We start from the raw sequence: 23464 nt of genomic DNA, 5'->3' as shown, positions 1-23464 counted from the left end.
CACTGAAGGAATTCTAACTGGGAGAAGTTTCAGCTGGTTGCTATCCACAATCCTCACCACTAGAGGCCACCAAATACCCTTAAATTTCACACACTGACACTTTAAATGTTCATCCAAAATAACATGTTTATATTTTTACTGTGTGATGATATGACATTTTTGGCTCCTTGAGTAGGAAATGTAGTCGCAGCTTGGGCGACAGTGGATATTGTTTTTATCCAGATGGTCGGAAGAGTGTTTGAAAAATACCTTTAGATCAGCAGTGTCGTTCAATAACCCCAGCCTTTTATTTTTCTGAAAAACAAGTGCTTAGCCTTGTGACTGGAGGTAAAATGAGAGACACAAACCAGAGTTAGAATTGTTCCTGACTCTGCAGTTCATATGGTGGTCTGGTCTCTGACCTGCGATAACACCTCATCTGTCTATCCTCACCCAGCTGAGCTGATAACACTTAGCCCCTTAACACTGGCTTGATATGTGTTTGTAGTGAACAATAGTACAGAGGAATCTTTCTTAAACTGCATGGTATAATCTTGATTGAAATCAATTTATTAGATCAGTGCTCTAATAATGCTCATGATAAGCCAGACATTATCTATGTCATGTTGACTTGTGGATTTTACGCACAGGACTGCAGGAATGCTTCAAGATAACAGTGGCTCATGATGAGTTGAGTGGCCAGTGAAACTTCCTGATGAGGGTTGAGGAGGTGAGTGGGTTAGGGGCCGTCCTCCCATCAGTAATCCCCCTCTGCGGTGACGTCACACGGGCTGTCTCCAAAGGGACGCAGCGTTGAGTGTTCGAGCTGCCGGGCGGTCAGTGTGTGCGCATCCCAGGACGCAACATCAGTGTAGCTGGGGCTCAACTTTCAGCTGATCGCTTCACTTCGGACGCTTTGGGAAACTTACAACTATGGGTAAGTTTAAACCGAAAGACTTATGTGAATGTCGCGCTTTTTCCTGTGGTGACAGCATGCTTCACACTTTGTTATTGTCGCTCCAACTTTCGGGGCGCGCCGATTGTTTTAACGTCAACTTGTACTCACTGATTGCTGCAGAAGTAGGCTGTTTACCTGACCCGGTTTCACGAGAATCGGCATTAGAGCAGCCTGCTGAAGCAACTTGAGGAAAGCGATTAGAGAGATTAAGTCTATCAGGATTCCTGCAGTCAATTCTGTGCGAGTCTGCGGAGGTGTTAAATCCAGATCAACTTGCTGCCTCCACTGTCTCAGTGCTGAAACACTGGGGTGAACTATGTGATCAAAACCAGTCTTTATTGATCATTATTGGTCAGCAGTGACTGATCATGTTGCAATGTTTGTTCATGATTTCCACTGAAAGGTATTTCCTGACCCAAACTGCACAGTATGCTTGCTGGTAAAAAAAAATGACTAAAAGTTACTGGAAAAAACTAACAAGCAACATATTGTATTAGTCAGATGCTCCATAGCTGGAGCCCTGATGCTTTGTGTTATGTCAGGGCTTGTAATTGCTATCTGAAGGGCTGAGCTGTCTCATCTTTAAAAATCAGTCCCAAGTGTTGGCCATCTGTGCTCCCAACCTGAGGGGGGGTGCATGGGAGGAGTGAGGCGCTCATGCCATGGATGTTAAGGAACTTCTTGCTGACTTTAAGACTTTGAATAAAGTGATAAACTGTGAACCAGATGGGATAGCTGACATGACAAACACCCCCAACTGTTCCCACCCTGCAGTGGAGTAAATATTTTACAGTGAAAATGAAAACGAAACAGAGTGGATCCAGTGATTCTAACATTTTGAGCTTTTTGTATTTGAGCAGCATTTATTGGCTTGTGTTGCCTGCCGGGGTGCAGCTGAGGCCAGGGGAAGAACTCTGTGTGCGAATGTGTATCAATGCTCATTAATTCGCTCTGAAGCTCTCACAGAGGCGTCTTTGTGCTTCTAATTTGGAGCTGCTCCTTTGTGCGACTTCAGTGGCTCTTAATGTAGAGAGAGAAGTTCACAGAATTGCAAGTTTCAGAGCGGATACCCTGTGAACCAATTCCCCACAGACCCTCTTTCACTGTCACACAGAGGATATTACTCTGCATGGCAGTCAAACCTTTGTGCATTGTCCGCTTGTTAGTTAAAGCTCCAATTTTTTAATTCAGAGATTCTCCATGGGCCCTTTCAGGAGGAGTAGCATAGCCTGTTGTTGCGGGTATGAGGAGATTAATTTAGTTGCTATAAAGGTTGCCTTTGTTGTATCAGAGAAACTGACATCATACTGCCGTGCTGTGATTTGCTGTTTCATGTGAAATCACTCTGAACACAGAAAATGGATTAACAGTGTGCATGAAACACTCGGCCCAAAATAAACAGGATGTCTTGACGCTGATTGTGTTCAGAGCTGTGAAGTGAAGATGTCATTCAGAGGTTATATAACTCATGTCTGATCTGGTTTTACAGTGACCTTCACCTCGCAGAGGGGCCACATGTTTTGTTTTTTTTTTCAGAGAGATTCTCTTCTGTCCTTGTGGTGAACGATTTAACAGTGCGTTGGCCTGTGTGAAGGATGTGGGAGGATAACTTGGCCTCGGTCCACTGAACTCAATTCAGAGGGAGACAGCAAGTCATTTTCCAGAAATATCTTGTTAGGTTCTTGGTGTTTGTCCTGTGACAATTGCTCACCCAACAGTGTTTGGTTGCCAGGAGTTACTTCAATACGTGGGAGAAAATTGCGGTTTCAGGCTTACGTAGATGGTTTATCATGGAGACAATCATCTGAAGGGAAAGCCTGGAGATAAAACTGTCTTGCATGTGATGATCATACTCACTTTACCGAGAAAAGCATGACATGGCATTGCGTTGAAAGCTTAATAGTTTTTCCTCGCTGCAAATTGTTGCCCCTAAGCTAAAGAGGAGAAATCTGTCAAACATAAGCTACGTTTATATTTCATTTTTCACTTTGGAAAACAGTTTAGCAGCTCGCCTCAGTGTGGAAGATTAACCATCTTTTCTTTTACAGCTACAATTTGATTATGTCTTTAACATTTAAAGCCGTCTTATGACAGGAGATTCAACTAATCAAATACAGCAAATTATGGACACGACTATGAACGCTGTGTCTGTTCTAGGAGCCAGATCCCAATCGCATAAAAAAAAGAAGAAAAAAAAAGAGAGGAAAGATTGTTTTTCCTTATGGAAACTTTTGAACCCTCTATTCAGAGTGTTTTGTATTCAGCGTGGTGGTCTTGTGGAAAAGGTCATCAAGGCTGGATGCAAACCAGATCCAAATGTTACATCATTGTTTTTGAGTATTTCAAGAAAAAGAGGGTAAATCACAGCTGACAGACTTGAATGTGTCTTTAATTAACCATCTCGCTGCAGATCAACGGCTCAGCTGTTACTGACATATGGTTTGCTGGTGTACAAGTGGAGGCCTAAATGGTTGATTTATAGCTGTGCATCGACTCTACGCAGAGCCTGCACTGTAGCCTACACAGGTGGCCTACGACGTTGTGAACATTATACTTGTACAGTGGAATGGCTGTGTCACTCTGCAGTTACACCTCTAAAACACTAGCTGGCGTTGGGCTTTCCGTACCACTGTGCAGTTAACTTTGATCGATTCAACTAACACACCTAAAACACACATAAAACTGGCTTAATAGCAACAACATTAAACAAAAGTACAAAATTCAGCTGCAGTATAACTCATAAGCAGGGGCGTAAATATAGACAGTGCAGGCAGTGCCGTTGCATTGGGGCCCGTGGGCTGGGGGGGCCATGGAGAGAGCAAGTCCTCTAACAATGTGCTGGGCGGAGAACAGGTCCTTGCGAGTTATTAAAAAAAACGATGTGATTGGCTGTATGCCCTTGAAAAGGCAAACCGATCTCTACCATGGTTTTCATTTTGTATAAGTTGTTTTTTTATAACAACTTATACACTTATTCTATGTAAACTGTAAAAGCTATAAATAAACTATAAAAAATTATTTAATAAAATGAATAATTTCTAATTTTCTTTGGCATTTTTGTCGTATACAGATGTCATATACATGCCATGGTGATTGCTGGGTAATATGTATGTTGTTGATGTTGTCCAATGTCAAGTCTCTGTTTGATCATGTGACGTGACGATATGATACAGAGTGCTGCTGGGACTTTTATTATAGGCCAATGTGAAAGTTAACATTGTCCTTTTCCATTTCCCTCATCAGAAAGCCAATTGGATTTTTCAGTTGAATTTCGGATTCTAACATTTTATGGTACTCGCACGTTTTGTTCAGCAACCTAATCTTCACAAATGAACACCAGTTTTATCATTTTTGAAGTGTAAATGCAATCGGCACATGTAAAAAGTTCATGATAAACAAAATACACTATGGTTGCATGACTTAAGGTTGCCACCACAACAAGGCTGTAAAGCCGTCTTTGGCATGATGATGTTCTCTAGTCTCATTTAGCTACTTGTTAGCAACTGCCTTTTTTAAGACACCTACAAGCTTCGAAGTTCACGAGTAGGGTATTTACTTGCCTAACTTATGGCGTAGGGCAAAACCTGAAAGTCTCTTTAGCTTGTGTTAACCACAGACCTTATTTCAAGCATCCAACCAAAAACCCATTCAAAAAACCCACTGACTTTGAGATGAGGAAATCAGGAGTGCTAAAATGCTAACTCTATATGATGGCTAGTTTAGGCGCAAAATCTGCTTCATAACTACGAAGCATAGGGGTGGGAATCACCAGAGGATCCACGCTACAATATCATCACGATACTTCAGTCACGATATAATATTATTGTGATTTTAAATATGTTGCAATATGCTAAGTATTGTGACCAAAAAAAATAGCGATATATTTCAACTGTAAATTATGTCCTCAAAAAACTTTACCATCGTTTTTATCTAATAAGATTAAGTTTTCAGTCTGTTCATCTCACTTCAGCTTTTTGTTTTTTTTTTTGGCAAAAGCAGCAAAATGTATCTGGACTGAAAAAAGCAACTGATTATATTTTTCTAGTAGGGTATTTGTGATATTAATAATTTCTATATTAAAAAAAATCCACACTTGGCACTGTGTGACGATACGATATTGCCACTCAAAAGTATTGCGATACTATGCTATATCAATTTTTTCCCCCACCCCTACTACAGCGTGGACTTGGGCTCATCCTAACTACCTTATGCCATTGCTCACAAGGTTTAGTTACAAAACAGCTGTCTTAAACTAGGCGTGTTTCCCCATATGTATCATGCTAACATAATTAGCATGGGCCTGTGGCTTTTCCCATTGCTTAAATTAGCATAGTGGCAAGCGGATTCTCTTTATCTCATATGAAGCTGAGACTTAACATGCTATGATATTATTGTCTTTTTATCTGTGAAATAAAAGTAAATAAAAACTGTGTTTCCACTGAGGGAAATGGTTTTCAGTTTAAAAAAATGACCAGGAGGTCTGTATCACCTCCACGTGTACTTATCTATCTGGGGAGGTGCATGTCAGGCTACGGCGTAAGGTATACATCTATGATTCAGCGTTGAAGTATAAACCACACTTAAACTTATTGTCAAATGATAGTTGTCTTGGTTATAGTGAAGATCTCTACTGATCAATTCCGTCCTTCACAGGAGTTGGACAGCGTCCTTCATAATGATTTTTACACGTGTGTCTGCGAAGTGTCTCGAGGTGTTGGCTGCCTCATGCTCTTCAATGTGTATCTCTCCTCCGTTTGAACTAGGATGTCTGGAAAGTGTCAGATTATTTTGCTCACCCATCAGCAGTGATCTCTGTGACAGGCACATGTGCTGTGACCCTGCATCCTGACTCTGAAGAGAGGAAAGACCCGTGACTGCTAACGCTGCCCCAGCGGAGGTGGTGTTTTTTTTTTTTTTTTGCACTCTCAGAATCAACAACTTGTCAACCGATGGCAGAGCAACAACAGAGAGTCCGATAATTCCCCCCTGCTTTTAGTTGACTCATGGCGATAGGATCCTCAGAGGCATATTGTGGGTCATGCACATGCTTCTGTTTCCAAGAGATGCTGAGAAAAAAAACAACACATGGCTGAAAGAATGAGTCACTGCAGAGATGGTCAGAGGGTGCTGAGAGCCAAATTGAACTTTGCTGTTTTGTGTTTGTTTGTTTGAACCAAAGCATTCTCTTGTTAACTCCAAAAAGATGCCTTACATGAATTTCAGTCCAAATAAAGGATGCGCTAAGCTTTTTATGACTGATCCCCACATTTCTGTGTCACTATCAATAATTCCTAAATTGCTTTTCGTCTTCGGTTTGCCGTCATTAGTTACACTCCCCCATAATGAGGTAGTTGCTGTCATAGCTACATGATTTCTGGGCTTCTTTCCATTTGGCATAGAATATGACCGAGCATCTTTGGTAATTATACAGCAGATGAGGCCCATACAGTACTTTTTGCAACTGTGCTCCAAAAAAAGAGCCCCCTTTAGTCCAATCAAGACTTCATTCATCTCCTGCTCTACTTTATTTCCTCTGAAATCTCCCTCCTCTCCGTCTGGGTCTCCTTTCCTCTCACATCTTCACCGCTTTCCTCTGCCTTTTTATATATTTTTGTTGCTCTCCAGCCCTCCAGGTCTGCCAGAGCAGTCATGTTAATTTGTTGAGCTTAATAACTCCTCCGACAACAAAGAGAGCCATTGAGTATTGTGACATGAAATGATAGGAATAGAAGTTCCTGAGTGGGGATGCTTGTTGAAGCATGTGCCTTGGCTGTCACTTTTACTAAAAACCCATTCACAGTTGAACAGAAGGGATGCAAGTGGCTGCGTGGGTGACTCTGTGTGTGTGCATGTGTCTGTGTGTGTGTGTGTGTGTGTGTGTGTGTGTGCGCACGTGTGCAAGTTCGTCCTTGTTAGAAACATGTCACAGTCAAACTGCCACATGGTAGAAACTGGATGGCATTTAAATATCTGAAAATAGTCCCTATATGCAAAAGACCACAGGCTTTCAGATACACACAGGCAGCTGAACCCTGGCATTGTATAAAATATGCCAAAGATACAATCTGGCCTTTATATTATCTGCAAGACTTCAGAAAAACACCCACGATTTTCAAGGTTAAAGTGCCAAATACATGCATAATAAGGTCAAATTTGGGGTTTTTTTCCTCAGTTTTACAATATGTTGGCATCTGTGCATGCACATAGGGTGCAGAGGTGATATTTGCCAGTGGAGCTGCAATCTATCAGTGTTTTGTTCTCAGTCAGATGATTGTTCCAGAAAGCCTGGGGGGAAATAATAGGTTGGGAAAAGCAAAGAGCCACCGCAGCTGATCAACATTCACCCGCTCATTCAACAGGCATTCAGCCCCACTGCAGGATTTTTTGCCATCTACAGTGAACCACATTACAGCGACCCTGTACAACCACATTTGCTACACCCCCACAAAACACTGCACATGCCTTGATTCATTCTCTCCATATCACATGAGCAGGGGACATTGATTAAATAGTCAATATTGTTTTCCCAGAATGACCTATTTTCTCTTGCCACTCTTTGCTAAGCAAGTAAATAGCTCATAATGCAGCCAGTGTTAAGAGTCACTGAGCAGTGTGATTGCTCTACACAAAATGATGCCTGTGGCAGAGAGGGCTATGCTATCTAATGCATTTACTCTGTAATGGCCAGGATATGGGCCAACAGATTAGAGCCATGGGGGAACCACTGGGGTTAAAGGTTGAAGCCAGTTGCAGAGGTAGCACTCTAACACTAGGTTTATGCTTGTAGTGTCCCCATGGATGTATAAAGCCACCTGGATAAAGCATTGAAGGTGGGACTCCAACAACGTCATGTGCCACTGAGCCACAAAAGGTCTATTTCTGCTTTATAAAATTACCTGGATCTTGTGCATTGTGGGCCCCATGGAGCAAGCAACCACGAGACTTACAGCAGCCATGTGTGGCTGAGCAGCTAACTTCTGCCAGCTGAATTCAAGTTAGCTAACTTGAATGGCAGTAAATTCTTTAATCGTGCGGCTCATCTAGACTTTTGAAATGTTATCGGACCATATGGATAGAATCTTGATAGTGAAATTATTTATTTTGCGGGGGTTGTGACGTCAAAAAATGTATCCACAGATGTGTCTTTCAAATTGTAAGTCTATGGGAAAAAGTCTTTTTGGGCCTCATGGCATCACGTGACCGACCCAGATGTGATTCCACTTTTGGCCACTATATAAAATTGGCTTCAAAGCCAAGCGCTGTTCCTTGGGGCTTGAGTGTCCTTTGCATGAGTTTGCACCCGAAAGAATACTTCATCATGCCTGTCACGTCGAGCGCGAAGGTTCCGGAAGTTGCTACGGCACTTTGCTGTGCACCTCTGAATTTTTGTAACTAGCGCCACTGCTTGCGCTTTTCAGTTTAACATGGATATCTTCGAGAAAAGACTGGCAGAAGAGGTTCACCTGTACAGACATCTCTAATGACCTCTAATAACGACTCTACATTGAGAGACCACAGGCCAGGGACAGTCAAATGGCATTAAATTATCCGACAAAAATAGCCGAACACACTGGGTAAAGAAGAGGCTTTTTGCCAAATGGTGTGGAAGAACATGAGAGATCCCCGTAAAAGCTTTATGTCAATTTCTGAAAGTAAAAATGCAACAATTGGCCATGTGTGTGTGTTGGCAGGGTGTAAACTTATCTCTAAAGTTCTCTTCTTTTTCAGTCTTCAGTTCACGCAGCTCCTTTTCTCATGGACAAACGAGTACAACACAATGAAAACCTTACTAAGAAAAGACTGTCTGAAAGTTTAAGCCCTTCAAGTGTGGCCATTCGGAGGAGCTATAACAGACAAATGGCAAAACCATCATAGTTTGTTTTGAGCACCCCAGCCTAAAAGATTGTCTTAAAACAATAGTCACATCTGAACCTTGAAACAGGCTCTCCTTGCTGTACTTATTCCTCCTTTTCACACAGGCCATTAAAAGATCAATTCCTAATGTGCTTTCAGTGTAAGTGATGAGGGACGTGTTACATCCACAGGCAACAGGTGTCTCAGCCTTTTGATAGCCAAGTGGTGCTTGCTGCGGCTTCACCGAGGTTTCCTCCCTCTTGTTCAGATTTAAAATCTTTGGCTTGATCAACTGGCAAGTGGTAAACCAAAATCCAGGCTTCAGAATCTCCCTTCAGAAACCAAAGATGCTACGTTGATATCTCTCCATGCTCTACAATCAGATATGAGGGTGAAGAGGTGTGAATGAATGTATTCGTTCTTCCTGTTTTGAGAGAATGTGCATAAGTGCAAGTATTGTTTCTAAGTTTCTCAAACTTGTATGTAGATAATTATTTAGGAACTCGATGTGACCGCAGTTCAGATGTGAAAGCAGTGAAGTGAAATGGGGGGAAATAATAGGGCCTCCAGCTAATTTCCCTGTAAGATCATCTGTGAGGAGTGAGAGCAGAATGCATTAGTCTGCTTTTCAACTGTGGGAGCTGGGAGCCTGTAGGATTGAGCTGTTGGCTGTGTGCCCACTGAGTGTATTCAACCCGCCACAGATAGGTCTTTGTCCTCTGCGCTTTTACGCAGCTGCTAAACAACCGTAAGACAAAAGCATCTGGGGTACCCCAGCACACCAATGAGAAATGTCCACCATATGAAGAGCCATGCCAGACAGCCTGAGACCATTTGGATGCAGCTAAATGCTACGCTTGGGATGAATTAAGCAGGAATTTAAATGAATACCCATGTAACCCCTTATGACTTTTTCCTTGCCTCTTTATCCAGGATTATGCGTAAAATCCTACTCAAGATGTTCAAAGATGCTTTCGTGATAACGCAGTCATAAAAACAAACCTTGTGAAGGCTGATTTCTTCACAGCTTGCTGTGTTGCTTATCTGAGATGTTGCAGAAAAAGCACATGACACCTCTTTGCTCATGTTGTCGTAATGTGGTGCTGCATGTGACACAGTGAAACCAGCGTTAAAGGCCATTGGACACACACTCTCTGTCTGTCTCCTGCCAGGAATCATTTTCCTGCCCAAGGAAAAGGTTTCCAAGTGAGAGTTTTCATTGTCTGCTTATTATCCTCCGGAGAAAAGCTTGATAGGCAGGAGGAGGCACTTCTGCCAAGCAGATGAAAATCTGCAATAGCTGAGCTTTTATAAAGCAACAGCTGCAGGAAACCCAATAGCTGAGGGAGAGTGTTTGGGGGAGCTGTTTGCTTCTCAGACTGACTGACTGGGAGTTTGAGAAGATGGATTTCAATTTGAGTAAATTGTTGAGTGCTGGATTTGCAGAAAAAAAATAAACATACTCAACTCAAGCCCACACAAGCAAGTCAGTGAGTAATGTGTGATGCTTTTACCAGTCGCACACGTCACCGTTTTCGAAAGCTTTTTTGTCATTTACTATGCTGTAGGTCAACTTTAGAGGAAAGAGGGACATACAAGCTAACAGCAGCTTCAGGGGAGAGGAAATCCCAGATGTTTCTGTCTGAAAAACAGCTTGACCCCCATCACACACCAGAGGAGAGATCGGTTAGCAGTATGAATGTTACAGCTACACCGCTGAGAGGTCTCATAAGTCATCTTAGCTTCTGACCTCCACTCTATGGGAAAACAATACTGTAACAATAGTGTCCACAGCTGAAAATGGAAAAGTAGCGCTGTGATGGAAGGAGCACAGTGAACTTTCTGCATCGCATAATCCTGTGTGTGGGTCAAAGTTTGCAAATGTGTACATAGAGTTCCTTATGTTTGCAAGTCATCCCATGATGTGAGGTGTACATACCCCTCGGCTTAAGAGTTGCTTGTGATGGCCTTGTGTTTATTGTTGCTAGGCCGGTTTAGTGTACATTTTTCAAGACAGTATAAGAACATTATTTTATTGAGCATAGTGTTAGTTCAGGCAGGACACAAAGTCAAGCTCAGCTTACATCCCAGCTACATCAGATAATCTCGAACAGCCCAATCAACTGATGGAGCAGCTGATTGACGGAAGGGAGTCAGCTGATAGATCACATGATTCCTTTCTATGCAACCAATTGGCAAATCTCATTCAGGGCGCCCTATTTAAACTGCTCTTGCTGCTTCCTCTGCAAGCTGCTTTGCAACCCGCCTCCACCCCAGCTCCTCCTTTTCATGCTGTGTCTGATTTAACAATGTCATTTCTGTTTGTCATTGATGCTGCTCTGTTCTGTTCCTTGGGGGATCTTTGCTGCTGCTCTCCATGTAGGTGCATGGAAGGGCAGGGAGGTTTGCTCTCTCTGCCTCAGGCTTTCCTTCTTTGCACATGGAAGGGCAGAGAGGTGTGCTCTCTCTGCCTCAGGCTTTCCTTCTTTGCACATGGAAGGGCAGAGAGGTGTGCTCTTTCTGCCATAAGGCATGTGGAAGAGGCTTTCTGCGTAGGCCTAGGAAAGGCAGAGAGGCCCCAGAACAGAGCCATGCCGCCAAATATAATACTGCAAATGGAAATAAAGTTTTCTTTGACCAAAGTGTCCCTGACCTAACTTTATTTATTATTTTTAAAGGAGCTGTATGTGACATTCAGAGCACATCTATGATTCAGTGTCTGGGCCAGGATTGTCTGCACATGGCTCTCAATATGGAGGTGGCTGAGCTTGGGGCTAGCAGCATGAATAGTGCCAACAACGGCAACGGTGATGACAGAGCTAACGTTAACATGTGGGGGGAACCAGAGGGTCGGCACTAGGCATTATCAGCAGTTAACTAACAATAACATGCACACTCGGCCAGCACAGCTACCTCAACAAAGTACAGAGAAGCTCGGGAAACACTACACACAGAGGAAGTGTGACTTAATCCTCTGCTCAGGATGCCTTTACTCCACTATAGCGTCATATACAGCACCTTTAAAGTGCTCTGAATTTAAGTTATTTGTCCTATTTCATTTTGCACTAAAAACATATCTTAAAAAGGAAAGTTCTTAATAAAAACAAAGTAAACAGTGCCTTATTTATTTATTAAAGACCAGTTTCAGGGGCCAAAGTGGTCTGAACACGCAAAGTCCTAGGGGGTGAAAAGAAGCATTTGTATTTCTATTCCAACAAAATGATTTAAGAAACATGGCTCTTTTGTGTACGCTGTGTGTGCAGTGCCCATCATGTGTTTCCATCTACAGAGACTTAATTTGAATAATGAAGTGTACAAAGAATGCGTTTGTAAGTTTGTAAATGTTTAGACACTGATGATGATGTAGTGAGGGTTCCACTTTGCACAGTAGATGCTTAAAAACGTCCAGTATGATGGACAAAAGGTCATTACACTGTGTGCTGCTGGAAAACTGCCTGTCAGTGCTTAAAGCAATAAAGTAATGGATTGACCCACTCTCGCAGAGGTCAGCCAGGGGAGAGTATATGCCAAGCGCTAGAGAGATTAGCTTCCATCTTTCCCTTGTGATGAGCTGTGTTTGCCACTTATTGTTAAGCACTTAGTCCATGTCTACACCGCCTCCGTCATGACTCTGAAGACAAACACACCTCTGCAGGGGTGGAAGTGTCAGGTTCAGGTTACGACCAACTCCCTATGCATCCAGGATCCAGCCACAGGACCCAGGGCTTTGAGGCACGAGAGGAGAGCTTTGTGGAACAATGGCATTAAAGTGACCTCCGTGTCATCTGCTCTGTTGTCGCAGCCCTGACGATGAATCCTGACATGATGGGGTTTGGTTGGCTGGTCTGTCTCACCGGCTTGGGCTACAAGTAGTTGTTTCTACTCCTTCTAATGGGGGTTGGGGGAATAACAAGGAGGAGGGTTTGAGAAGGGTAAAGTCTTGGGTCAGGGGTGAGAGGTTGGCAGCATAAGGCGGAGGACAATAGGATCGGCGGGAGCAAGGCAGAGAAAGAAATCCCAGCAGCTGGGATAGACACAGAGACGGGTGGGGGCTGTTCATGGGAAGCAACCCCAAGATAGCTGGAGAGTCTCGTCTGATGTGCCTGTGTCTCCGTGCTTCATTATGTCTCTATTGTGTGTGTGTGTGTGTGTGTGTGTGTGTGTTCACATGCTTCTGCCCTGTGCAACAAGTAGGAAAATGAAAGACTGTCTCCAGCCCTGCGTTATTTGCAATCCCAGCAATTGGAGTGTGAGAACATTTGAGCCGTGGAGATCCTGATCAGTGTAAGAACGACATATGAGTGAGACTTTGTGCTTTAACACAATCTTTCGGCCTCCTAACATAACATCCTACATTTTCCTGATAAATATTCATATAAATTTAGTGCCAAATCTAATATGCTTGTTTTGCACTCTGTGGTCTTTGTGTTGAGCTAAATATAAACATGCTTACGGTGATAGGTATTGTATTTAAAGGATTAACACCACTAAGAGAAGGGACCCTGCGGGATTTATTTGTGCTCTCAGTGCAGTTTAATGGACTGTCATTCATTTCAAATGGCTTTGGGAGGTGCTCAACGTCAAAATGACTGCGGGGTAGGTGCAGTTTGCAGTTAATGTGTGCACAGAAAGATGGATATGAGGAGAGTAGATGGATTAAATCAGATTAGAAGGACATCTACACCTTAGGGGGCCATGATTACACATACATGAGGGAGCCCTTAAGTGACTTTAATCAATATTTTTATATAAACAATGGATCGCTTGACTGCTTGTATGTGGAAGGTGTTGCTCATAGTGACAAACCCACGGAAAATGATCACTGCTTTATTGCATTTTTTTTTAGCTCATTGATTTAGTTGAATAGAAATAGTGTATGTTACTTATCCAGCACCAAATCACAGACAGACAAAGAGTTTGTGGAGACCAAATGGAGACCATATCTGCTAGATATAGTTTTAGGGGCAATTTTTTTTGAGACAAAGTTTTGTGTAAGAAAACACATTTTCATAATTTTAGCCCTCAGTTCCATTCGACACAGGCCCCCAGGGAGTGCGCTGGTCTTTGAAGCCAATTTTCACAGTGGCCAAACAGTGGAATTACGACCTCCAAGTCTGTAATGTGATGCCATTAGGCCCTAAAAGACTTTTCCCCATAGAACAGTCTATAAATCAGTGGAGGATTTTTTTTAGCATCACAACTCCTGCCAAATGACTCATTTAACTATCAGGATTTGATACATTCGGTCAGGTAACGTTTGGAAAGTCTAGAAGAGCTGCGTGATTAAATCACTTTATCCCCATTCAAGTTTATGGAGTGCTAAACCAGAGGTTGCCAGCTGGGGCAACAGAAGTCGCAAGTGTGCCTGCTGTATGGGCCCAATGATGAGGAACCAGTGCTGATCATCTGGATAATTTCAAGCTGTGGAAATTATTTGGCTTTATGCACCACTGAGCAACTTTCATAGGGATGAACCAGATCCAGCCACCAATGCTGTATCCAGGTTTCTTTATACATCCATGATTTGACAAGTTGTTACATTGGGTTAATAGGCACTCAAGCTTTCAATAGAATAGTTTTTTGTTTCTCACAAATAATCCCCTCTGAGATTCATCTATTCTAGGGAAACTGCTGAATCCCCTCTGAGATTCATCTATTCTAGGGAAACTGCTGCATGATACATGTTGTCCCATATTGATTGCCAAAAATGAACAAAGGAATCTTTTTGAACAACTCTTTTAGTGTTTGATATGTGCTGGGTCAGCCTGTCTTACGTCCTAGTCCTCATGAATCCCTGACTTTTCCCACTCGCCCACTTGCTGTTATTAACGTAATGAGACCTCCACCAGCCAAAGCCAGTGCATTCATGTGCTCCTTGGATGATTGTTTTTCTGACTTCGGTGTGTTCGTGAGCTTTAAATTGTAATTTGGAAACAAAGAATATGTGTTGTATTTTCTTGCTCAGATCACTTAAAGAATATATTGATATAACAAATAGCAAAGGAAATGGGTCAGGCAAGCCATGAAACGGAAACTAATTTTTAAGATGATTTTGACAGTACCTGAATGCAGCACAAGGTTGCAGAGGTAACTGGGACATTTGCTACTTGCCCCTCAAAGAATGACAGATCATTGGTCAGTGACATTTCTGTAACATCACATTGAGCTTATATTGCCTACCTACATACAAGTAAGATACTAACTCAGTGCATTAAAATGAACATTTGATTTATAAATGTGTACTCAAACATGATGACTGTATAAAGACATGAGAGATTATTAGCTGTTGAACTTGTATGTACCATAACAGAGTGTGAGGAAGAAACTGACACTATTTTGCAAAAAGTACCAAAACTCAGAAAAGGTTCAACACATTTACATGCATCAACTCGAAGGAACTGATACTGTGAAAAGGGAAACAAGAGCGTGTTTAAAACCCCCAAACTTCTCTTACAGACACTATTCCGAGGTATCTGGATATTTGTATTACCCTCCACTTCTTGGCAAAGTATGATCTCAATATAGATTGAAAAGACAAGAGGTTATTATGGAGCATTATTCTAACTGGATAATGGAGAGGTGTTTGCTTGCAGTACCTCTTGGCTGGTTCATTGGCTCCATAATGTAAGCGTGGCAGACCACAAAGACAGTAAAACCTCTTCCAGACCAGAGGCATCATTAAAATATTTAGTGCATGCTGAAAGAAAAACAAACAATTATGCAAAGACCTTTACTTTTCTCAAAAAATGGCAGAAGTTCATGGCCTGTATGGGTGGTGGTGGGGTACAACTACTATAAACGCCTCCTCTCACTCTTTCACTCTTTTCTAGGTTTATGTTTCTGTTTCCTGGCATCGATTTGCTCTTTTGACTCCAGACTGAAATTATGAAATTCTTAGTCTTTAGGTTTTGACATTGCATTGGTTTTCTGTCCGGCCAAGCCATAGTGGCAGTTTCCCAAGGTACTGTAAGCTAGGAAGACTGGGTAATACGAAGCATCTGTGTCTCTCACTCTCCCTGCAACACACTTAGGCCAAAACCACAGTGGCTGTGGGGGTGCCAGAGAGTCAGGGTTGTGAAGTCATTTTTAGAAGAAAAACATGGCTGCTAGGCATCCCTGAGTGAGTGTTGCTCCATTTCCAGACCTAACACGATAGAGTATCACAAACATGCAATTAGCAAAGTGCTGAGTCATACTCTTGGCATTGTTTGGCCAAACACTTGTAATTACACTGGAAAGAAAAATACAATCTGGACAATGAACAGTGGAAGAAACATCAAGACATAAAGTATGTCTCTATTAGAAATGGTTGAAATTTAATAGCAGAGCCGGAGGATGTTCGCTATTATATTAAGTTTTCTTAATGCTGAATTCTTCAGCAATCATTTTTCAGTATGAAGAACTCGGTTCACATGTTTACCAGGTGTGGGGAGTATTCTTTATATGTGAAAAAAGTTGCTTAAAGCCTGTTGTGGCTATAGAGGGAGCTGTGTGAAGTGTCATTAACAGCATCAAGGGATGTCACTTGAGTCATTGTTGGTTGGTGCTGAGTACAAGTTTGAAAATGAAAACAAACTTGGTGGTGCAGTGTTAGAAAAAAGTGAGATTACAAGATGTCTGTAGCCTGCTCCTCATGATAATTCATTTCCATTTACTTTTGAAACAAGCTGACACCAGCTCATGATGGATTTCCCTATATGTTCATCTGCTCCAGGCACAGTACTCCATGGGTTTACCTTACATACACTGCTACATGTAGCTACATGCTAACGTCAGGGAAACATGTAATCTTGGTTGCTGATATTATTAACATCTCTCCAATTTCGGATCGTATTCCTGCTGGAACATGTCCAGTTATAAGGATTTTGGTTTAGAAGCTTTTATTGGAGATTTTTCATATTAGAAAGTTAAGCAAAATATACTGCGTTAGTCATTCCCCCAGCTGTAATGAAAGTACAGGGACGCCGGGATATGGAAGACCCGGAAACACTGACCAATCAGAGCAGACTAAGCTTTTCGGGAGGGGGCCTAAAGAGACAGGCGCTAAAACTGGGCCTTCTCAGACAGAGGGTGAATACAGGTTTTCCAGCACAGATGCTATGAGGAAAATAGTTTTTTGAACATTTAAGCATGTAAACCTAAAACCCCAAAATACAACACTGAAAATGAGCATAAAAGGTCCCTTGTAAAGGTCCAGGGTGTAGGATTTGGGGGTATCTATTGGCAGAAATGGTATACAATATTCATAATTTCGTTTTCATTGGTTTATAATCACCTGAAAATAAGGATTGTTTTTTTTTTTTTTAACAACCTTTGAGCTGTTTATATCTATGTATGGAGTGGGTCCTGTTCCAAGAAGGTTGCCATGTTCCTCTACAGTAGCCCAGAGCGGACAAATCAAACACTAGCTCTACATAGGGCCATTTAGTTTAGTTTAGTTAGTTTATTTAGTTTATTTACTTTATTAATCCCCCTGAGGGGAAATTCAATGTTTTCACTCTTGCTTGTCAATTACACACAGGTCCGAAAGACACACACATGCACAAACAGGACCTATACATGCACAAAGTGGAGAGATGTCAGAGTGAGGGGGCCGAGCGGTTGCGGGGTTCAGTGCCTTGCTCAAGGGCGCCCAGGAGTGCCCAGGAGGTGGACTGGCACCTGTCCAGCCACCAGTCCACGTTCCATATTTTGGATCCGGACGGGGAGTCGAACAGGCGACCCTCCGGTTCCCAACCCAAGTCCCTATGGACTGAGCCACTGCTGCCCCACCCCATTTATGTTTTTGTGTTCTCACATCACCCATTGTAGTTCTCCTGCCCGCTTGGCACAGTGGAGAAGTTTCAGTTCTGCAACCTCACCAGTAGATGCCACCAAATCCTACACACTGGACCTTTGAACTGTCCAATAAGAGACAAACATCCAAGGCACTCATTCAAGTTCAAATATAACGGTTGAGAAGCCTTTATTTATGGTACCGTAAAAGATAAAAATATCTCGTAACCTTCCCTCTATGGAAGTTTCCTCTTTTTTTATTTATTTATTCTTTCCTGCTCACAATGATGTCGGAGAAAAAGGGATTTTTCTTAGTTTATAGCTTTTTGACAGAGCCAAAAGGAAGCACGAGGATCATTATAAGTCAGCTCGCTGTGGTTTTCCCTCTCACAGTCAACATATTTTGCTCTAATGGATGAAGACAGTTGGCAGATTCACTTTTTCCATTGCAGAGATGTTTCTTTTCTTAGGAAACAGGAATACAACTCAATGGAAGTATTGGGTGTTCTTATGGGGTGACTTTGAGACGTGCATGTTGATGTATTGACTGTACAACAAATCATATGCAAAAAAAAAAAATTATACAGAATTTGTAATGCCTTTGTTATTCTGTAGACTCACAGAGGAAAATGGGTCAGCCAAAGCGAATGGATCTGTATAATGGGTTTGTAGTGTGCCGCTTTTGTAAACCAATCAATGACTTGGATTCAGCATGGCAAACATGAAGGCAGACATACAGAGCAGACTGACCTGTAAAGATGGCCTGCATTTAAATCTAGGACAGTAATGCCGCAAAAGATCAGACGAATGATATTCAACAAATTGCCAAAACATTGTTTATAAAAATCTCTGTCTCCAAAGTATCACTAATCACTGTCATGTACAAGGGAAGGGAATGTTAGAGCTTTTTCCATGAGAGCAGCAGAATATTAAGGGGTATTTTGACGACCAGTTTGCTTTCTTTTTTGGCTGACTTCTGCTTTTCCGCAGACTTCGGCCTTTCACAATCAGTCATACCTCATACGGTTTGATCTGTCCTCATCTGCTCTGGTGTGGCCAGTCTGCTTTCTCAGGCAGTTGTCAGTGTTCGTAAGTGGTTATTTGGGCCCGGGCACAGACCTGCATCCCTGAGAACTCCTTCCTCGGTGTGAGCCAAGCAGGGTGCAGGTCTTCACGGGTGACTGAACACTGAGTAGCATTCAGGGCCCCCAGTCTCACAGCGTGAAAGGTTGACCCACAATGAAGCCTCCTCCATTTGTATGAGCTTCATCATCATTCAGATTGTGTCCTCAAGTAGGGGAGTGGCGCTGTCTCGACACTGGAGCTGAGCATGCAGCTCTCAGGCTTCGCCTCCTACGTTCACACGAATATTCCCACAGCCACTCAGCCTGTCACAGTATTTTTGGTAGAGCTCCAATCAGTCTGTTGCTCTTTATGAGTCTAACAATACCTTTCATGCTCCATTCATCTGGTACCACTTTACGTAAGATTTGGTCATTAAATGATTTTTGTCAATAAATCACATGACTACTTACAATGAAAGGGGCTCATAGAGATAAGCCCACAAAGCATTGGTGTAGATGTTGGGGTGGGGGTGGAGGGGTGAACATATCCACCACAACAATTAGAACATGTACATTTGTCTCTTTCAATAAAAACATGAAGCAGAGGACTTTTATTGTGATGAAATTGAAAGACATTTACACCACAAATCAGTGCAGAAAAGGCACACATTTGGACAAAAAAAAACAGAGTGCAGGAAGTTAAGTGACGCTCACAATTTCCTGGGGTGAGAACCCCCAAACCGACCATTTCTGCCAGCTGTTTCCAGCAAAAATACATCACCTGCTCATAAGGTTGAACATCTAACTACAAGAAAAAGACATTTTTCTCAGGAGTTGGTGGAGACCAAAACAGAGCTTAAAGCAGGGTGAATGTTGAATTCATCAGGTGGCTACTGATGTAGTTAGATGTTGATGTTTGGTTGAATTTAGGTTGTCAGGTGAACAAAAATCAACGTCTAATGCCAACATCAGTTTGACTTAGAATACTGACGACAGATGATGTTGACATTTTGTTGGTTTTAACTTGTGAAGTAACCAAAATCCAACGTCTTCCAAATGTCTCATGTCAACGTCAAGCTCACGTAGAGTAATGACATTTAGTTGTAAGATATGGACAACAAAAGTCAGCGTCTGAAGTTTTCACACATTGTAAAATTCTAACATCATTAGACAATTAAAATATTTTCAACCAGATTTTCATTCCAACCAAAATAGCTGGGCAGAATTACATCTTTAAATGAGTTCTAATACTGGATTTGGACTTTCTACATAAATATATGTTGACGAAATACATCTAAATACAGTACGCAACTGCCTTTGAAATCAGTTCTTCATCTTTGATTCAAAAATCAAGCTATTCTGTGGGTCCACAATAACAGACTCCCATTCACTGTCTATGAAGCAGCTCCGGACTTTATACTTGATGACATCCCAAGTTTGAAACTTACTTTTCTGGTGTCTGGTGTTGAGAGCTTGTCTTCGCAAATACTGATTGAAGTTCCCTAGGCCATGGAAATGACATATTGGTTTTCTCCATTAGGTGGTGTTTTCCTTTTAATAATGTAAGCCAAAACGCATGATTTTAATTACAGGGTACATTTGTCATTATTTACAATCTAACACAGATGTTTGTTTATTATAGAATGCATCAAAGTAAGTCTGAAAACACAGTGTGACCAAGCCTGGTCACATGTTTTGAATTTCCTTTTGCATATGTGCAATAAACTGAAATATATTGTTCTTTAAAAAGGCTGCAGATGAGTCACTGGCTTGTTTTGATTCGGTTGTACTCAGTAACTTGGATCTGCCTCTCTGTGGTGAAGTATGTGACACATTTAGTTGTGTATCAGCTACTTTTTTTAGCTTCACTTGAGCTCTTTGGTAGAATGAATTCGGGAATCACAAGCACGGCTACCTTAAAATCAGCTGTGTTCTTGCTCATAAAAAGTTCAAACCATCATCGCGTCTACATATGGGCTGGAGTCGTTCCTTCCCCACTTCACAGGGATGTCAGTCCTCCCGGCGTTTTACAGGGCTGACGGTGAAAAAGCTAGAAGATTAGTGCAGCATTTGTTGTTGTGGGATCCCCGCTAAGTTCACTTCCCTGACCCCTGAGGCTGCCCTCCCCTGCTGATCCCCCTCCTCTCTGAGGTCTGGTATCCGTGAGAAGACCCCACTCCAGCTCCGCTCCAGCAGGCCCCCCCACCCTCCACTCCTGAAAGGCCCTTTCTCTCATTAGCATGCCCCTGAGGCTCCTCGGCCTGCTGTTGCCAAACAAACACAGCCAAGATCTTCTTCCCCGTCTCCCTTGCTGTCTGTTTCTGCGCTCATCCCTCGCTTATTTTTTAACAAGTTGCTTCTCACTGTATCATCCTCTGAGCATTCCCGCACTCCTCCCTCACTTTATCAGGTTAAATTCTTCATCTTTCCGTCCTTCATGATTCTCTGGATCTTCCATTTTCACATGCCGTTTCCTCTGTTGTTTGCACCGGCCCAGAGGACGCTCTGTGACCTTGTTAGGGAAATGTAGATTTGCCTTTCTTTCCTGTGTCCCTTTTTTATGTGAGTTAGAAGCCACCAGATGGAGGGAAGACAGCGGTCAGAGGTTGCTAATGTATGCTGCAAGAGCAGAGGGCATATGGTGCCAATCAGAGGATGAAGGGCTAACCCCCCCAAACGCACAGCAGCATGCACACACACACACACACACACACTTACTCCCCCTCTCTTAAACTGTGGTTGGATGCAAATAAAGAGAGGTGATTGTGCGCCTATATGCTTTCTGCCCCTGGTAGGTTTTCACCCTGTCAGTCGACTAAAGTAGGGGTCCCTCCTCACCCATCTGCACCTTCTCTGTGCAACAACCCTGTTCTCACTGGATGGCTATTCAAGTTTGAGACAGGAGTGCCTCAGAGGGGACCAAGATTTGTGTGTCAATAGGAGCACAAATTAATTAGACTGAAACAGATACACATTCAGATCTGGTTTGGAAGTGATATATGACCGGGACACAACCAAATCTCTTCTAACAAGACCTCTGCATCCCAGAAAGGTGTGATGTACAGTGGAGCGGTGCCTTTGTGAGGCAGCGAACGTGGAGGAGAGAGATAGCAGGAACGTGCAGGAAGGAAGAAGAGTGAGCGAAAGAGGGAGCGGGAGAGTGAGGGGCAGAAAGGAAGAGAGAATTTGCTGAAAGGAAGCATTTTTGTTGGATGGGAGAAAAACAACCATGGAAACTCCATCAGAAGAAAACCAAGACCAGAGGCAGGACAAAAGAGGTACCAATGAGCACTCACAAAGAGCCAGTTCAGTTCTTTTCACTGCTCTGTTTACTGGGGCTTTAACCTACTCCAGCCTGCTTGGTTTCACTCTGCACAATAGTTGAGTAGATTTCGCTCAACGGGGACTTAGAATTTTTAAATGTCAGCACAGCATCCTTGTTTCAGTGTTCATACGCACATAGTTCCAGTTATTGATTGTGCATCACTGTCATCTCTGTCATGCGTCTAGTGTGTTTATTTCTCTGCAGTATTTTGCTTGTGCTTGTTTTATGATCTAATTAGTTTAAGTATGTGGGATGTTTTTTTTAGCAGACCTCGCTCCTGCAGCAGGAGGGACGCTGCGTTGCCGCTGGTCATCATCATGCTAGTGCCACTTTTGAGGACAATGAGCCTGTTGCAGAATCAACAGCAGATCAATCAAACCTGCAGGGTGCGTTTGAGTTGTTCTTTCGGGGGGGGGGGAGTGATGATTAATGAGGTGGATGAGGCGCTGGCAAGGACAAAGATAAATGAAGCAGACATTACCAGTCTCAGAAATAGACAGCCGTGAGGAGTGTGTGTGCGTACACTGAAGAGACAGAGGGAAAGTCATTAACTTGCTCACTGCCTGCTTGTAGGAATCAGCAGGAAGCATTGATTTTCCATTCCTTTTTGATTAGAACTTCTATTGCAGGTAAAATATTATTGTATAATCAGACAAGCAAGTTTCTCAAGAAAGGCTGTGACTGCAGTCTGACTGCACCTTTGACAATGGCGACAAAGCAGGGCATGCAGGGCTGTAACTAAAGACTACTTTCAATTTCAATCTGTCAGAAAATAAAGGAGAAATGTCCATCACAGCTTCCCAGCAGGAAAATCCTCATGTATTAGAAGCTGGAATCAGCCAGTGTTTTTTTTTTAATCTTAATGAATGACTTGAAAGATTAACTGATTGCAAGAATTGTTGTCAATAAATTTTCTGTCCATCGCCCTAATATTTATGAACTCATCGCAGTTATTATAAAGACACTAAGAGATCAAATTTGACCCCCTTTAAACCTCGCAATAAAATGCATCTTGTATCCAGATTGTTTCTAGATATGATTTAACCTGATTACATTAACACCTGGTATAAATATACATCTCTTGTGTCAGCACTGAGATCCAATTAAGATCTGATCACTCTGTCCAGCTCAAACAACTAGACATCACTCCTCTTGTTTGTGCAGGTCCAAAAAATAAATAAATAAATAGAAAAAAAAAAAAAAAATAAAAAAATAAAATAAAATGAAATAAAAATAAAATTAAAAAATGAAATGAAATTAAAAAAAAAATAAATAAAAACCAAACGAACAACCAAAAATTGTATGAACTTTTGCTTGCTTTTCGAAGCAGGGGAGGAGCCGTGTTCAACAACTGGAAACTGTTCTATTATGCAGCTGCTTTTACTTCAGCTTTGGTCAGTGCCACAACTGTCTAGAGGATGATCTGGATGCAGTTAAGACTGGTGGGAGAGGACAGTGATGGTGACCTTTATGGATGAAAACTGTCAAATTTGTATATATCTTCAAGCT

The 23464-nt window shown here is 42.2% G+C and overlaps 1 protein-coding gene across 4 annotated transcripts in view; it reads left to right on the top strand.

The window, feature by feature from the left end:
• Window positions 1–697: 697 nt before the first annotated feature.
• The window catches only part of gpm6bb (glycoprotein M6Bb), a 42983-nt gene continuing 20216 nt past the window's right edge, over window positions 698–23464 (top strand). For 2 of the 4 annotated variants that reach the window (XM_033617606.2, XM_078174538.1), the window contains exon 1: window positions 698–916. In XM_033617606.2, the coding sequence (XP_033473497.1) occupies window positions 913–916 (4 nt within the window). In that variant the 5' untranslated portion in view covers window positions 698–912. Of the gene's footprint in view, window positions 917–21789; window positions 21909–23464 lie in introns of those variants that run through there. The other 2 variants (XM_033617605.2, XM_033617607.2) reach the window with 2 other exon arrangements.

The sequence above is a fragment of the Epinephelus lanceolatus genome, chromosome 14 (assembly GCF_041903045.1).
Source record: "Epinephelus lanceolatus isolate andai-2023 chromosome 14, ASM4190304v1, whole genome shotgun sequence".
Lineage (NCBI taxonomy): Eukaryota > Metazoa > Chordata > Actinopteri > Perciformes > Serranidae > Epinephelus > Epinephelus lanceolatus.
The sequence above is the reverse complement of the archived record's forward strand: the minus strand, read 5'-3'. Positions and strand labels throughout refer to the sequence as shown.